This window comes from Marmota marmota, unplaced genomic scaffold, assembly GCF_001458135.2.
Source record: "Marmota marmota marmota unplaced genomic scaffold, marMar, whole genome shotgun sequence".
Lineage (NCBI taxonomy): Eukaryota > Metazoa > Chordata > Mammalia > Rodentia > Sciuridae > Marmota > Marmota marmota.
In genome coordinates, this window is record NW_025999869.1 from 21,525,385 (window position 1) to 21,543,459 (window position 18,075).

General features: G+C 43.7%; 1 protein-coding gene across 1 annotated transcript in view; it reads left to right on the forward strand.

Annotated features, from left to right (window-relative positions):
• Positions 1-16,059, forward strand: part of Fat2 (FAT atypical cadherin 2) — an 87,333-nt gene extending 71,274 nt beyond the window's left edge. The window contains exons 21-24 of the mRNA XM_015492706.2: positions 554-995; positions 3,776-3,929; positions 12,504-12,961; positions 13,975-16,059. Of these exons, the coding sequence (XP_015348192.1) occupies positions 554-995; positions 3,776-3,929; positions 12,504-12,961; positions 13,975-14,504 (1,584 nt within the window). The 3' untranslated portion in view covers positions 14,505-16,059. The remainder of the gene's footprint in view (positions 1-553; positions 996-3,775; positions 3,930-12,503; positions 12,962-13,974) is intronic.
• The last annotated feature ends 2,016 nt before the right edge of the window (positions 16,060-18,075 follow it).

Genomic DNA, 18,075 nt, shown 5'->3' on the forward strand with positions numbered 1-18,075 from the left:
TATGTAAAAGTATAAATCGTATTCAATCAGGGAAAAAGTCAAAAAGATGTTGTATACATGGATAGTTTCTAGGAAAGACTGGGTTAGACGTTCAAATTTTTATAGAAAGAAGTATACCTAGTCCAAGGTACACAGAAAAATATTCGGCCACAGGCATGTCTATTTCTTGAGAGTGAAGTGAATTAAAATGTCCTAAGCCAGTGGCTCTGTTATAAGCTCAGGACTTCCAGGACTTTCTATGTATTTAAAAAATTATGAAAGATTCTAGGGAAGTTTGGGGTATATGAGTTATAACCATTAATATTTTCAATATTTTAATGTTTATTTCTGAATTCTTTCAAAAACATCAAAATATCCATCAGGTACTAACACAAATACCATATTTTGATGAGAAAAAAATGAAACTTTGAGGGCTTTTATGTCCTACAAATGCAATGTCTGGAATAGACTTGGAAAGCACCAAACTCTGCTTCTCCCAAACAACATTCGTTGGACTAACAGAATCATGCGGACTTCTTGGCTTTGCTGATGGCTTTCTGGGTTTTCTTTGCAGCTGGCCAATGGAGTGCCCCAGTTGGAATACCACTGTCCAGGTGGTTTCTATGGAAACCTTTCCTCCCAGCATCACGTGAATGACCAAGAGTGGCACTACATCCTGGTGGAGGAGTCAGACACTTCCCTTCGCCTGTTGGTTGACAGTACAGGGATCACCTCCCTTGTCATTCCAGAGAAGTGCCAGGGTGTCAGGCCTGAGAGACGCCTCTTGCTGGGTGGCCTTGTCCTCTCCCATTCTTCCTCAAATGTCTCCCAGGGCTTTGAAGGCTGCCTGGATGCTGTTGTGGTCAATGGAGAGGAAGTAGACCCGCTGGCCCATGGCAAGAAGACAGCAGGCTTGCTGGAGAGCCAGGCCGTCACCCAGTGCTGCCTGCAGAGTGATGACTGCAGCCACAACCCGTGTCTCAACGGTGGGAGGTGCTCACAGACCCACAGGGCAGGTAAGGGCTGAGGGACTGTCCCCAAGTTTACCCCAGAGGCTCTTTCAGAGGACTCTGATGTATTGAATTAGCAATCTCATAGTACCATAGAGTTTACAAAGCAAGTTGCTCCACCATTGCCCCTTATGTCAGGGAGAGAAGAGAGCTATAAATAGCTCGGGAGCTCCATTTTATAGCCCAGGAAACTGCTGGGCTCTAAGTGATACACAGAGAGGAAAAGGAACCTCCCCAAAGTCACAAGGCTTTCAAGTGGGAAAGGCATGTTCAGGTGCAGATCTCCATGGAGAACTCCTGCCCTCTCAATCCACATATCCTCTGTTCCCCTTCCAGTCTGTGAGTAATGGGTCAGGATCTGCTAGGTCTGTACTAAGGGAAGTCAGGAGTTTTTTTCTTCATTAACAAAAACTCTTTCTTTCTATTTTCTGTGGGGTGGAGGAGGCATGAAGGAGGATCTTGAAGGTAGCGAGTTGATAGAGCACCTTAGTGTCATCAATAGTCCATGCAAAGTCTCTTTCTCTTTCCCTTTAACTCTACTCCCCTCCCCTCCCCCAGAGGCAAACAGTTAATGTTTCTGAGTGAATCTTTGTATAATGCCTTGATTTATTGACATTTTAATTCATGGAAACACTAGATAACTTTTATGCCTGTGCTCAGCAGCATATTTTAAAGATTCGTCTACACTGCCTTGGGTAGTTCCAAGTCACTGCTTTTCGTTGTGTGTCAATACTCCATGGTATCCATGGTACGCATGCATTCCCTTTTTCCCTTCCCATTCTCCCTGATACACATGTGGGTGGCTTCAAACTCCCAACACCATCAATTACTGCAGCAAATCTTCACAAGTCTCTTTATGAACCTGCTTAAGAATTTCCTTTAAGCACACACACACAAGAGTAGAATTCACATACCAAGAGAATGCAAATAATTATTTTGACTAAATAGGGCTATGGCCTGGGGTTTAGCTCACCAGTAGAACTTCTGCATAGCATGCCCAAGGCCATGGTTTCAATTCCAAGTCCTGGAAAAAAAAAAAGATTGCTAACTAAATAGGGCTAAATTGCTCTCCATCGGCCCATAGCAGCCTGTACTTCACTAGCAATGCATCAGGTTCCTGTGTGTCTACACTCTAGTCAACACTTGGAATTATCTCATTTTCTAATTTGTCTTGCTAACCGTATTGCCATTTCTACCTGCAAAAGATCCAAGGAGTCTTCACTTCTCTCCACCTCACTGCCAACACTCTAACTCAAGCCCTTATCATTTCTCATTTTTTAATCTGCATCAGCCAGCTCCGCGTTCTTCTCCAGCTTCTCTCCCTCCATCCCCTCTTCCAGCAGGAACCAGAGTGATCTTCATAAAATGCAGATCTGAGCATGCCCCTCTCCTGCAAGAACTGTCCTTGTGCGAGGCTCACATTGCCTGATGTTCTGGACCATCTTCCCTCCAGGCCCCTGTAGTGCACACTCTCCCCCTCCTCACTGGGCTGGCCTACCCCGTGTGGTTTCCTGAACATGCCATCTCTTCTTCTCCTTGGCATGAAGCATCTTCCTCTTTGCCCCTCCATCTTATTGTCTGACTAAATTTCTACTCATCCTTCAGATCTCAGCTGAAATATTTCCTTGGTCCCTACCTAAACCAGCCTCCTCCCAACATTGTCTTCAATAAAACTAATGATAATTACTGAGACACGATATTATAGATACCTATCAAAGTTTGATCCCATTTGTGCCATTTACTAGCCAAATGACTTGCACTAAAATCCTACATTCTCTATTGTCTCCTTTTCTCATCTGCCACTCCTTGTACCTGTCCCTAATGAGGATGATATTAGTAATTGGTTTCGGGATCCTCCTAAGGATCAAATAAGATAACACATAAAGATTTGTACAACAGTGACTAGCTCTGAGTAATTTTTTATTTGCTTTTTTTTAAGTTATACATGACAGTGGGGTCTATTTTGACATTTATACAAACAAGGAGTACAATTGATTCTAATTAGCATCCCAGCCCTGTGGTGGTATGTGATGTGGATTCCCTGTGGTGTATTCATATATGTACACAGGAAAGTTATGTCAGAACATCCCACTGTCTTTTCTATTCCTGTCTTCATTCCCTTCACTCCATTCCCTTTTGTCTAATCTACTAAGCTTCTATTCTCGCTCCCCCTTGTTGTGTGTTGCACCCACTAAAGAAATTGAAGACCACCTTGGAAGATGGGAAGATCTCCCATGTTCTTGTACAGGCAGAATTAATATTGTCAAAATGGCCATCCTACCAAAAGTGCTGTAGAGACTTCATGCAATTCCTATTTAAATTCCAATGAAGTTCTTCATAGAAATAGAAAAAAAGCAGTCCTGAAATTCATTTGGAAAAATAAGAGGCTCAGAATAGCCAAAGCAATTCTTTGTGAGAAAAATGAAGCAGGAGGCATCCCAATATCAGAACTTAAATTATACTATAGAGCTATGGTGACAAAAACAGCAAGGTACTGGTTCTGAATAAATTTGATGATGATGATGATGATGATGACGACGACGACGTTCATTGCTGTTCTTTAGATGTCTGCTCTCTCTCCTGGACTGTAAGTAGTTTGAGGGCAGGGCCCAAGTGCTCTTAGTCAGCAGGGCACCAGTGCCCAGTGTGGTGTTTTGCATAGAGGAGGGAACTCAATGACATCACTAATGGTTATGAACGGTAGCATGAGCACATGGGTCTGCAAACATGCCACTGTCTCTCCTAAGTGCTAAGTCAGTCACTCTCTTGCCTTTCTTTTCTCCCAGACTACATCTGCAAGTGCCCCCCGCCATTCTCTGGAAAGAACTGTGAACGTGGAAGGGAGAACTGCACTTCTACACCCTGCCTGGAAGGTGGAACTTGCATCTCCTCTCCTGAAGGAACTTCCTGTAACTGCCCTCACCCACACATGGGGGACAGGTAAGCACAGGAGAAGCCACTTAGCATTGGTTCCTCACTCTGAGTTTGGCACCGTTAGGGATGAACTTCGCACTCTGACATCCAGAGAGGCCAGTGGGTGTCCAGGGACTGAGTTCTCCAGAGACCTGACATCTAGGCCTTGCTCACATGGTAATATTTTTCCCTCAGGCCACCTACCTGCATCAGGATACTAAGGGATGAGGGAGGGGCTTGTTAAAGAGATTTCCAAGCCTTATTCTGACCCACTGAATCAAACTCGTGGGTTGGAGGCCAGGAAGCTATACTTCTCAACAGTAACTGAGGTACTTCTGATCTTTGCTGAAGTCTGAAAGTAAATTGTTGCACTTGCTTTGTACTGTGACCTTCCAGGAAGTGGTCTGTGGAAAACGATTCCATCTGGTACAGGCTCAGACCCCTCTGCACAGACACATGTGCCTTCTACTGTGCAGGGCAGCTGGGGATGCCAGGGGGGGATAATTGTTCTGAGAATCCTAGAGGTAAAGAGATCTGGGCAATTATTTGGTCTTATAGCTTCCAAACTGGGGAGTCTTTAAGAAGTCATGAGAGAGATGTAGGAAAAATACGGATTCCTGGATCCACCTAGACCAGCTGAGACTGACTCTTGAAGAATAGGCCTGGATTCTATCTTTGCAAGCTCCCAGGGGATCCCTTGCTATCAGCCTCTGTGTAAGAGCCAATGGTGTAGTCCACTCACCATTTTACAGATGGGGAAACTGAGGCCCAGAGAGAAAAGGGCTTGCCCAAGATTACCCCATGTGTTGAAGGCCTGAGTTTTCTCAACAACTATCATTTCCTGCCCTACTCCCTGCCCTGGTTGGCTGCAAGGAATGTTATTCATCAGATGTGTGGGAGGAACCTTCATGGCACCTCATGAAAGTCCTGTTTGTATTTTTAAAAAGGAACTTGGGAGAGGCAACATTTAAACCAAAAAAAAAAAAAAATGCAAACTGTTGCTGGTGAAATTCTACTGGGAGATGTTTTGGACTCCAGTGGGGCGGGGGGACCTTTCTCAGTAGCTGACAAAGGTGGACAAAGCTGGATACTGGGAAGATGGCTGGAGAGAGGTAACTAATACTTACCTACTTCTCCACAAAGAACCGAAACAACAGGTGCATAGTTACAAACTGAGGTGAGTGACCTTGCGAGAACGCTGAAATTCAACAGCAGAAAAACAGAAGCCTTGTAAAATCCAGAGGCCTGGGATGGCCACAGAGTGAGAGAAACAAAATATCCATCACCTGTGGCCAACTCCACAGCTGAAGGAGGAGGAGTTGCTCCTCCTGTAGGGGTGAAGGTGAAAGAGAGAGTCCCAGAAAACTCTATCAGTGCAGATTCCGGCAATCCTAGCTATCGGAAAGCTTTGCAACCCTTACAGCCTTCCATAAATAGATGAGAGGCCCGAACCCTGCCTGCACCATAGTCTGGATTTGGAGTAGGAATTCATTTCATCTCCACAGGGTGCTGCAGCCAGGAACTCTTATGTGCATTGGGGGGCTATTACCTGAATTTGGACTGCTGTAGGGGTCAGAACCCTTTGTGTGTTCCCATCTCTGAGACCCCACAGACACCCCACTTACTGGCTAAGCAGGTTGCTGCCTCATGAGCTGGACATGGCTCCGCGGAGTGACTCTGACACAACCTGCTGAGTACTCGACAGTGGGGAGCAGTTGTTGCTACATGGAAGGAAGCAAGTGTGCCATCCACAGGAACTGGGACAGCAGGGAGTCTTCCCCTGACACTGGGGTGTGGCCAGTCACAGGTAGTTTTGTGTAGATGACAGGACTGAGGGCAACTGCCTGCATGGCTTCCACCATCCCGCGCCCAGCACCATGCACAGGTGCCTGTTACTAACGTGGCAGAGAAAGAACTCTGAGTTTCCTTTGGTCCCCCCACCCACAGAGTCATGCTGGGACATTTTTAAGCAACCTGCTGTGGCTCAGCTGTAACCCTGACCCCAAGGGGCACACCCTAAGGTGGTATGGAAAGCAACTTAGCCCAACACCCACCACGTGCTGCTTTCCCTCACTCTTGCAAGCCCCTCAGCCAATAGGAATGTTACTCAGCTCCAGACCCACTCCCACTTAATCTTTGGTGGGTACTATAGGTGAAAGACTTGGGGGTGGGGAGGGATAAAAGAGCCACTGGCCATCACCCTACCCTTGGGGCACACAGCCTAAGATGATCCAGAGGAAAATTTTGCCTGGCACTGGCCACATTCCCCTCTCCCTCTCTCCAGCATGCACCTCAGTTGAGAGGAATCTTTTGTGGCTCCAGCCACAATCCACTCCTATTCAACTAATGGCAGGAAACACAACTAAAACAATTGTGGGGGAAAAGAGCCCTCACCCTGTCACTGGGAATGCATAGCTGCAGGGACAGTCTGAGGTCCTGCTCTTGGGTGGGCACGACCACAGTAACAGCAAAGATGAATCACATAACTTTTGTTGCCCCCACACTCATGTGGGTTCTCTGCATCGATCACCCCTGTACCTTGATCACACACTGTGGCCTTGTAGATTGGGTGTGACTGCTACAGAAGGATTGCTATGATTCTTACCCCAGCAACACCAGGACCCACACCAGTGTCTAATCAGAAGACAAATACTCAGGACTCTCATCACTGTCATTCCTAGAGATTCCTTTAATGGTCAGAACCAATATCAACAGTGCCTGAGAACTGCCCTCCACATCACCTGATAGGGGCCACCACTTCCATAGTAGGAGTAACCACATAGGTTGCACCCAGCCCCCCACGTTACTATCTACGCCACACCTGTCTGAACTACTAGAGTTTTCCTACTCTTGAATGACCTGCAGAGACAGTAGGTCTCTCTAACTCCAATAAGGTACATAGGGTGCTCAAACTCCCTAATCACAACCAAGGAAGCTGTAGGGGAATCACTTTCTAGCATAGTTGGAAACAAACTCAACATTGCATAACAAACTGATACCCAAGACACATTTTCAGAAGGTAGCCGCTCACAAGAAAGCCATCTCATAAAAGTGGTAGAGATGACCATTTCAGCATATATGCAAATCTCAACAAAAGAACACAAGAATATGGAAGAACAAGGTCATATGACAGCTCCTAGTGTTCGTCATTCTCTAGCAACATCTTCCAAATGTATCAGAGTGGATGAGATCCTGGATAAAGAAGCCAAAAGAATGATTTTTTGAAAAGTTTAATAGAGATTCAGACAGATGAAATGAGGAAGTTGTGGCAGGATATAGATGAGAAACTTAGCAAAGAAATTTTGAAAAAGAACCAGTCAGAAATATTTGAAATAAAGAACTCTATATAAGTCAGATTTTAAAAATAGCCTCAAATTTTAAAAATTTTAAAAAAGCCTCAACAGCCAGACTAGATCAAGTGGAGGAAAGAACACTGAGCTGGAAGATAGGTATTTTGAAATATCACATTCAGCAGAAATAAAGGTAAAGAGAGTATATAAGATCAAATTTCCACATATCAGCATACCCAAAGGAGAAGAAATAAGGGTAAGAACCTAGAAAAATCTACTCAGTAATAGTGGAAAATTTCCCTAATATTGATAAAAACATGGACATTCAGAAACAATGGCCCAAACAGACATGATCAGAAAAGATCTTCAGCATGGCATATTACAGTCCAACTGTCAAAAGAACAAAACAAAACAAAAAAAGAATTTTAAGATCTTCCAGAGAAGCTGGGTGTGGTAGCACATGCCTGTAATCCCATCAGCTAGGGAGGCTGAGACAGGAGGATCGTGAGTTCAAAGCCAGCCTCTGCAAAAGCAAGGTGTTAAGCAACTCAGTGAGACCCTGTCTCTAAATAAAACACAAAATAGGGCTGGGGATGTGGCTCAGTGATTGAATGCCCCTGAGTTCAATCCCTAGTATCCCCTCCCCCACCAAATAAAAAGATCTACAAGAGAAAAGTGCCAATTCATTATTTGAGGTCAATCCTGTTGAACTAACAGTGGCTTTCTTAGTAGAACCCTATAGGCCAGGAGACCATGGAATAATATAGTTCAAGTTCTGAAAGAAAATAATTGCCAACCAATATTACTATACCCCACAAGACTATCCTTCAGAATCAAAGAATAAATAAAGACCTTCCAAGATAAACAAAAACCAAGAAAATTTATGACCAACAGGCCGGCCTTTAGGAAAGATTTTAAGGGAGTTCTATGCCCAAAGTGGAAAAAGATAACCACCATTATAACAGCTCATGAAAGTATAAATCCCCTAGAAGAGTAGATACAAAAAATGAAAAATAGAATGAAGTATTATCAATATAGTAAGCAAGTATTATCAATATAGTAAGCAATCAAACCAAAAAAGATGAACGAGAGAGGAAGAAAGAAAGAATATTCAAAACAAGCAGAAAAAATATCTACACACTGACAGGCACAGGATTGTACTTTTTTTTTTTTTTTTAATTGAAGTGTCCTCATTTCACCTTCACTTTTCTTATTTATTTATTTATTTTTATGTGGTGCTGGGATCGAACCCAGTGCTTCACAAGCGTGAGGCAAGTGCTGTATCACTGAGCTACAGCCCCAATCAAGACTGTAACTTTCATTATTAAATCAGAGTGTAAATGCTCTTAATATTACAGTTAAAAGATAGAGACTGGATGACTGGATAAAAAGACACCAAAATATACTGCCAACAAGAAACTCACCTCACCAGTAAGGGCATAAATAGACTGAAAGCATGAGAAAAGCATGAAAAATGATATTCTAAGCAAATGGAATCTGAAAACCACCAGGAGTAGCTCCACTTATATCTAACAAAATAGACTTTAAGACAAAAGCAGTAAGAAGAGACAAGAAAGTCACTGTATAATGATGAAGGAATCAATTCATCAAGAAGATAAAACAATTATAAATCTATATGAACCCTATAATGGAGCACCCACTTTTATAAAACAAACACAATTAGACCTAAGGAAAGAGATAAGCTTCAACAAACAAGAGTGGGGAATTTCAATACCTCACTCTCACCAATAAATAGATCATCCAGAAAAAAATTAAATAACAAAGAAACAACTGAGTTAAATCTAGATCGCCTGGACTTAACAGACACTTAGAGAATATTTCTAATAGCTGCAAAGAACATTCTTTTCATCAGCATATGGAACTTTCTCTTGACTAAACCATATATTAGGCCATAAAACAAGTCTTAATAAACTAAAAAGAAAATTGAAGTCATATCCTATATCTTTCCTGATCACAATGAAATGAAACTGTAAATCAATGAGAAAAACTTTAGAAATTATACTTGGAGACTGAACAATAACAAACAATGTGTCATAGAGAAAGTCACAAGGAAAATTGAAAAATTCCTTGAAACAGATGAAAATGCACAATATACCCAAATCTGTGGGATACAGCAAAGCAGTACTAAGGGGCAAGTTCATAGCAATGAATGCTTACATTAAAATAAAGCATATGATGATGTTTTAGAAGGTCTTAGAAAAGCAAGAATGAACTATACCCCAAATTAGAAAGAAAAATAATAAAGATCAAAACATAAATAAATAAAGTAGTCTAAAACAATAGTACAAAGGACCAGTGAAATAAAGAATTGGTTCTTTAAAAAGACAAATGAAATTGGCAAATCTTTAGACCAAAAAGAGAGAGAAAAGAACCATATAGAGATTCCTCAAGAAACTAGAAATGGAACCATCATTTGACCCAGCTATCCTACTCCTCAGTATATACCCAAAGGATGTGAGATCAGCATGCTACAGTGACACAGCCACATTAATGTTTATGGCACCACAATTCACAATAGCTAAGCTGTGGAGCTAACCTAGGTGCCCTTCAACAGATGAATGGATAAAGAAATAATGGTATATATACACAATGGAGTATTACTCAGTCATTAAGAAGAATAACTTTATGCCATTTGCCAGTAAATGGATGGACCTGGATACTATCATGCTAAGTGAAATAAGCCAATCCCCCAAAACCAAAGGTCAAATGTTTTCACTGGTATGTGGAAACAATAAGGAGGGAGGAGGAGAACAGAAGTTCAGTAGATTAGACAAAAGGGCATAAAGGTGGATAGGAAAAGGAAAGACAGTGGAATTAATCTGATATAATTTTCCTATGTACATAGGTGAATCGACCCAGTGAATCCACCATTATGTACATCTGCAAGAATAGGGTCCAAATCAGAATAAGATATATTCATACTTGTATAATTACATCAAAATGGATTCTATGGTTACGTATAACTAAAAAGAATCAATAAAAATTTCTAAAAATACTATATAAATAAAATTAGAGATGACAAAGTAGACATTATAACTTACACTAAAAATTCAAAGAATCACTAGGGATTATTTTGAAAAACTACAAGCTAATAAATTTTAAAATGTAGAATAAATGGAGATATTTTTGGACTCATATAATTTACTTAGATTGAACCTAGAGAGTATAAAAAATAAGAATCAACCATTAACTAGTAATGAGATTGAATCAGGAATAAATTATCTCCAGTGAAGAAAAGCCTGGAATTGATGGCTTCCCTGCTGAGATTACCAAACTTCTAAAGAAGAACCAACATGATTGCTTCTCAGACTGTTTTATAGAATTCAAAGGGAAGGAACCTTTCCAAACTCATTCCATTTGGCCAGTTTTACCCTATCTAAATATGACAAGGACATAACAACAACAAAACAAAGAAAACTATAGGCCAATATCTGTGATGAATACAGGTGCAAAAATTCTCAACAAAATACTAGCAAACTGAATCCAACAGTACATCAAAATGATAATTCATGATGACCAAGTTGGTTTTATTCCAGGAAGGCAAGGATAGTTCAACATACACAAATCAATAATTACGTAAATTACAGCAAAATGTAAAACACAATGAAGGCAAAAAAAAAATCACACGATCATTTCAATAGATGCAGAAAAAGCATTTGATGAAATTTAACATCCTTTCATGATACAATCCCTGAACAACTTAGGTATAGAAGGATCGTACCTCAACATAATGAAGCTATATATGACCACCCATAACCAAAATCAAATGGAATGGGAAAAAACTGAAAGCATTTCCTCTAAAATAAGGAAGAAGATAAGGATGTTCACTCTCACCTCTCTTATACAACGCAGTACTGGAAATTTTAGCTCAAGCAATCAGGCAAGAGAAAAATCGAGAGGCATACAGATAGAAAAGGAGGAAGTTGAACTATCCTTGTTTGCAGAGGATATGATTCTATCCATAGAAAAACCTAAAGATTCATCAGAAAATATTAAAACTGATCAACAAGTTCAGTAAAATAACAGGATAAAAAATTATCATACAAAATTAATAGCTTTTCCATACATCAGCAATGAATTTGCTGACAGAGAAATCATGAAAGTTATCTCATTGACGGTAGCCATAAAAGAATAACTTAAAAATACATTTAAGGAAATTAAAGAGCTCTACAATGAAAATTACAAAACAGTGAAGGAATAAATTGAAGAAAACATTAAAAGGTGGAAAAAATCTCCCGTGTTCATAGATTAGAGGTACTGGCATTCTTAAAATTTTCATACTGCCCAAAGCAACCTACAGAGCCAATGCAATCCCCATTATAATCCTAATGACATTGTTCACAGAATCAGAAAAAATAATCCTAAAATTCATATGGAAGCACAAAAGACCCCAAATAGCCAAACTACCTCAAGCAAAAGGAACACAGAGGCAGCCCCATATATCTAATTTCAAGACATACTACAGTGTCATAATAATAAACAGCATGATATTAGCATAAAATCAGGCACATAGACCAATGAAACGAATAGAGAGCCCAGAAATAAATCCATACCATCTGAAGCCAACTGGTTCTCAACAAATATGCCCCAAAGAACAAAATGTGGGTGGTGAAATTTCAGCTACTGGCCGATGTTTTGAACTCAAGTTGGATGGGGGAACCTTTCCTAGTATCCCTCAAAAATGGACAAGGCTGGAAATAAAGTTCCCTAGGAGCCTTTCACCATGGAATGCCAAGCTGAAGATGACCTAAGAGGTCACAGGGTGTCAAGTGCTTTGTCTGAGCAAGTTGCCCTATGTAATGTGGCTGATCTGTGTAGGACCCTGTTGTGTTCCTGTGATTTCCTGATGAAGAATAGCAGGTAGCCTTGATGCCTGGTCACCATTATTGGGCAGCTGCTGATTTGTATCTGAGATCCTGACATCCTAGATAGAGGACAGCCTGGTGTGCTGTACACCTCCACTGTAGTAGTATGGTTGCTTGGAAATCTGATCTCATTGGTGGAGAGAAGGTTCAATCCCTAGTTTTCACTGGTGGGAAATAATGGACATGCCCAGAGCCCAGATCCAAAGGGTCACAAATAAGGATGTAGCTGAGGCCCTTTTTTTACTGGGGAAGGATGGAAAATTCTGACGTTTGTGTGTTTGATAATTACGTGGGTGTGCACCTGCAAGTGGTTGAACCTGATGCTCTTGAGAGTCAAGGTTTCCACCCCATTGACCTTGGTAAGAGGAGACATGGAAAGGACTCTAGAATGACTCAGCTCCCTGACTCCTTCTCTGTCTCTGCAGGTGTGAAATGGAGGCGAGGGGTTGCTCAGAAGGACACTGCCTAGTGACCCCTGAGATCAAAAGAGGGGACTGGGGACAGCAGGAGTTACTGATCATCATGGTGGCCATATTGTTCATCATCACAATCACCGTTGGGCTTCTCCTCTACTGCCGCCGTTGCAAGTCCCACAAGCCTGTGGCCATGGAGGACCCAGACCTTCTGGCCAGGAGTATTGGCGTTGACACCCAAGCCATGCCTTCCATTGAGCTTGATCCGCTGAGCACCAGCTCCTGCAACAACCTGAACCAATCAGAGCCCAGCAAGACCCCGGTTCCTAATGAACTCGTCACTTTTGGACCCAGCTCCAAGCAACGGCCAGTGGTCTGCAGTGTGCCTCCCAGGCTCCCACCAACTGTGGCCCCTTCCCACGCTGACCATGAGTCCATCATTAAGAGAACCTGGTCGGGCGAGGAGATGGGTTAGTATAGCTAGAGACCCTTAACCTCTGGGATTGATGGAATGGGGTGGTAGACCTAAATAGTCCATTGAGGCATAAGCACTTTTAGCCACCATTCAATCCAGTCCCTTGGGATGGGACATGAAGGAACATATGCAGAATCACTGATGACTGGATAAGATTCTGGGACTCTTGGCTCAGAGTGCTGCACCATGATCCAGCCCTCTAAATTCCAAGTGATGTTCATGCCAGAAACACATAGGCCATGGATAAGGTTGTGTAGAATCCCTGGAGAGAAGAGGGGATGTCTGCACATTTTTACTTTTCTAAGAGAAGGAGAAGCAGTGGTCCACATTTCTGATTGTTCCGTCTGGAGGTATAGCAGCCGAGTCAGAGTTGGCTGGCTCCGAGGAGGAACTTGTTTGGCTCAAAAGGAGATGCATTTGTAAAGCACCTTATATATTTTTTTTCTGGTATATTTGCCAGTAATACCAAAAGCAAATATTTCACTGTTTGTCCCAATACCATAAAGATGAAGTGACTTGTTCTAACTCATCCAACTTTTCAGAAACAGAGACGGGTCTAGAACCAAGAACTCTTGGTCTTTTCTTCTGGCTCATTTCATCATACTCTGTGATAGAAGCCATCACACTTTCAAATCCAAACTGTGTATCTCTTTCCTTCAGTTAGGAGAATAAATTCTCCTGTGGGTCTTGGGAAATAGTTGCCAATTCCAGCCTTAGGGATGGGACGCATGGGACCATCCACATTCCTTCCTTGTCCCTGACTCTCAGATTAGTGATGAGGTTTGCAAGGTGGGCTGGCTTTGGGTCAAACCTTTGGCCTTGAACATGCCCCCTTTGGAGTCCACATATCAACCTAAGCTGTCAGGGACAACATGGGTAGGTGGACCACACACCCACCTGCTCCTGGGGCCATTTCTACCCGTGCTAAGCTAATTTTAGTAGCTCAAGGGCCTGCTGGAAATCACCAGGGAAACTCAGAACTCACGTCATGACTCTGTTCTCTTTCAGTGTACCCCGGAGGAGCCACCGTCTGGCCCCCTACCTACTCCAGGAAGGAACACTGGGAATACCCCCGATCTGAAGTGACCCAGGGCCCTCTGCCGCCCTCGCCTCACCACCACACAACCCCAGCTGTGTTGCCGGAGCCCACTGCCCTCTATGGGGGCTTCCCCTTCCCTCTGGAGCTGGAAAACAAGCGGGCACCCCTCCCGCCTCGCTACAGCAACCAGAACCTGGAAGATCTGATGCCCCCGCGGCCCCCCAGCCCCCGAGAGTGCCTGCTTGCCCCCTGTCTCAATGAGTACACGGCCATCAGCTACTACCACTCGCAGTTCCGGCAGGGAGGGGGAGGGCCTTGCCTGGCAGAGGAGGGGTACAAGGGGGTGAGCATGCGCCTCAGCAGGGCAGGACCCTCCTATGCTGACTGCGAGGTGGAGGCTGCGCCTCCCACCAGCCGCCATCCCCGGGCGCCCCCCAACTATGAGGGCTCTGACATGGTGGAGAGTGACTATGGGAGCTGTGAGGAGGTCATGTTCTAGCTCCCTGTTCTCAGGGGGAGGCAGGTGGAGGCCACGGCCTTGGCACCGTCTTCCTGTCTCACAGGGAGGGAGGGAGTGTGGCTGGGAGAGGGAGGGTAGCCCCCACACCCAGTCCAGACTTCTGTCCCTTGAAATGTGCTCTTCCGGTCCCCCAGCTGGTCCCTGAGGGTGGAGGGAAGCTGAGGCCAGAGCTTCAGAAACAGCACTAGGGCCCCAGGAGAGGGGATGACCGAGCAGTTACCCTGGAAAACTAGGAATGACTGACTCCAGGGATGGCCAAGAAGTAGGCTGTCCCATGGATTTTGTCATCTTTCAGTCTCGGGAAGAAAGGCCTGAACTATGGGGTTGGCACTGCCAGGATGCATCCTGTGGCTGCCCAGAGCTCCATTTTGGAGCTGGGCAGGTTGGTGGCCAACAGGCCACTACTATACCAGCGACAGAGGTGAGCCCCAGGGGCACCTGACCCCAGAGGGCCATGTGGTATCTTCCTAGGGGCTGAGAGGTGAGCAGGTACAAGAGCCCGCTGGGAATCTGCCGCATGCAGACATTCATTTCATATTCGTCAAGGGTCTGCCCTGCTGGGTGGCTGCTATGCACTGGGGATGAAGAGGTTTCCCCAGGAACATCATGTGGGCCTCAAGTCCCCCAGCGGTTGCTGGGCCTCAATTCCTGCTGCGGTTGCTCAGATGCAGAGGAACTTGCTCCACCTCAAAAAACCACAAGAATCTTGGGCCTGCCAGGATTCTCTGCAGCCCTGAACCTTTTTCTGTTGAAGAATTCACACCTCCTGGAACTCTAGGTTCTTCACCCCAAGATTCCCAGGTACTTCTGGTCAAAGGCAGGAAAGACATCATTCTTCATTTTAAAGAATTCTTTGGCACTTTTCAACCTTGCTGTCAGCATGAGTTTTCCCAAAGGGATGAATGTGTCTTCCTCTAGACAACAAGGAACTTAGAACTCTCAGGCAGGGCAGGATGGAAGCAGGAAACTGACCAGCAGAATGTCCAGGCTGGACCTCTGCCCTTTCTTGCCCCTCCATCTCAAATGCCTGCCAATCAAGTGTTACCTGCACTGACTCGACTCTATGCACTGAGGGTCAATGTGGGCACGCCTCTACACGTGTGGGCACCCATGTCGGTCCATGTGTACACATGTGTAGAGTGTAGCCAGGAGTGGCCAGGACCAGAAGCCAAGGAGGCCTCTGGTGGCCTCACTACTCCCTTCCCTGCCAGTTCCTCCCTGGTCCACTGCCTTTTCATGTGTGTTGTTTCTGGAGACAGAAGTCAAAAGGAAGAGCAATGAAAACTCTCACCCAGGATTGCTGCTCACAGCGAGGGAGTTGTGTGGGTGAGAGCACGCTGTGTGAGTGGTTCGTGGCTGTGCGTGTGACTGAGCGTGAGCCCTGTGTTTCTGTGCGTCGTTTGATTTTTTTTTTTTTAACAATAAAGTATCTTTTTTACTGTTATTTTCTGTGTCACTTAGCCTGTTTCAGGTTGAGTCAGGAGAATGACAGGAGAGTCGACGGGCCCTCCTGAGCCCAGATGCATGGAATCTGGGAGCTGGAAGGTGGTCCCCAAACCTGGCACAACTGCTCCTGAGCTCTACCAAGACACACACAATCAGAGCCCAGGGCTGGGGTCCAGGAAATGCTCTGGGAAAAAATTTGAGTGCCTCGGTTAAAAGGTGGGAAAACTAAGGTTCTGAGTGACAGGCCACTAACTGGCAGGTTAAACAAAGGTCCAAGACAAGACCTGGGATTCTGGCCCCTGCCACCACTCAGCAACTCTTCACACTGATTGGGGAGGGGGACTTAGCATCATAAGCCAGCTCTCCTGACACCCCAAGCAGCCAGCGGCTGCAACTCTACAACTCTGAGTAAGACTTCACTGAGCAAGCTCAGTAAGCCCAGTCGGGAACCCCATCCCTGCTGTGAACTGTTGGGCAGAGAGGGTGTATCTGGGGGAGACTCTGGAGTCAGACAGGTTTGGTTCCAAGCCTGATTCTGTCACACACTCATTATGTGGCCCTGATTAGCTATGTCTTGGCCAAGGAGACACCACTTTTTTAAAGACTATTTTTAAAGAGCAGTTTTAGGTTCATAGCAAAATTGAGCTGAAGACAGAAATTTCCAACCCCTCCCCCCAAAGTCCCTACACATGTATCAACAACCCTCACTAGGGTGTCAGTGAGCCTACACTGACACTCCATCCCACATAGCCCATAGTTGACAGGGTTCATTCTTGGTGTTGCACAGTCTATGGGTTTGGATAAATGTATACTGATGCATCCACCATTACAGCTTCGTACAGAGTTGTTTCACTGCCGTGGAAATCCTGTGCACTCTTGGCCTATTTATTCCTAACCTCTGGCAACCACTGGTCTGTGCATAGTTTTGCCTTTTCCAGAAAGTCATACAGGCAGAATAACGCAGAATTTATGTAGTCTTTTCAGATTGGTTTCATATTGATTTCTTTCACTCAGTGAAATGCATTTAAGTCTCCTTCCTTCTTGTTTTTGTATGGCTTAATAGCTCATTTCTTTTTAGCCTTGAATAGTCTGCTGTTTGGGTGTATCACATTTTACTTATCTACTCACCTACTGAAGGACATCTTGGTTGCTTCTAAGTTTCAGCAGTTGTGAGTAAAGCTACTCTAAACATCCACTTGCAGGTTCTTATGTGGCACCAGTCTTCCAGTCCTTTGGGTAAATACTAGGTAGTGCAATTGTGGGATGGGATGCTAAGGGTATGTTTAGGTTTATAAGAAACTGCCAAAGTATCTGTACCATGCTGCCTTTCTACCAACACCAGATTAGAGTTCCCATCACCCCACATCCTCAACAGCATTTATTATTGTCAATGTTCTGGATTTGGGCCAAGAATTGGGCATATAAGTAGTGGCATCTCATTATTGTATCAATTTATATGTACCTGATAATATGATATGGGGACATCTTTTTTTCTTTCTTTTTTGCCAACTATACATCTTCTTTGGTGAGGTGGTGGTTAAGTCAGGTTTTTTTTGTTTTTCTTATTATTGTGTCTTAATAGTTCTTTGTATATTTTGGTTAATAATCTTTTATCCAATAGATCTTCTATAGATATCTTTTCCCCAGCTTTTCTTCATTCATTTGACAGAAACTTTTCCAGAATAGAAAGTTTTAATCTTATGAAGTCCAGCTCATCAATTCTTTCTTTCATGAATGGTCCTTTGATGTTGATTCTAAAAGGTCATCACCAAACCCAAAATCCAGGTCATCTGGATTTTCTCCTGTTATTTTCTTTGCATTTTACATTTAGGACTGAGATTCATTTTGAGTTGACTTTTGTGAAGTATGGAAGGTCTGTGTCTAGATTCACCTTTTTACCTATGGATGCCCAGTTGTCTCAGTACCACTGGTAAAAAGACTTTCTCCACGCCGTTGTGTTGCATTTGTTTATTTGTCTAAGTTCAGTTGGGCCGCTTATTTTTTTCAGTAAAACAATAAAATAATAGTAATAAGAATTACTTTATAATATTACTGTGAGGAATAACTGTAAATGATAAACTTACCCTATGCAGAAAATCACAAA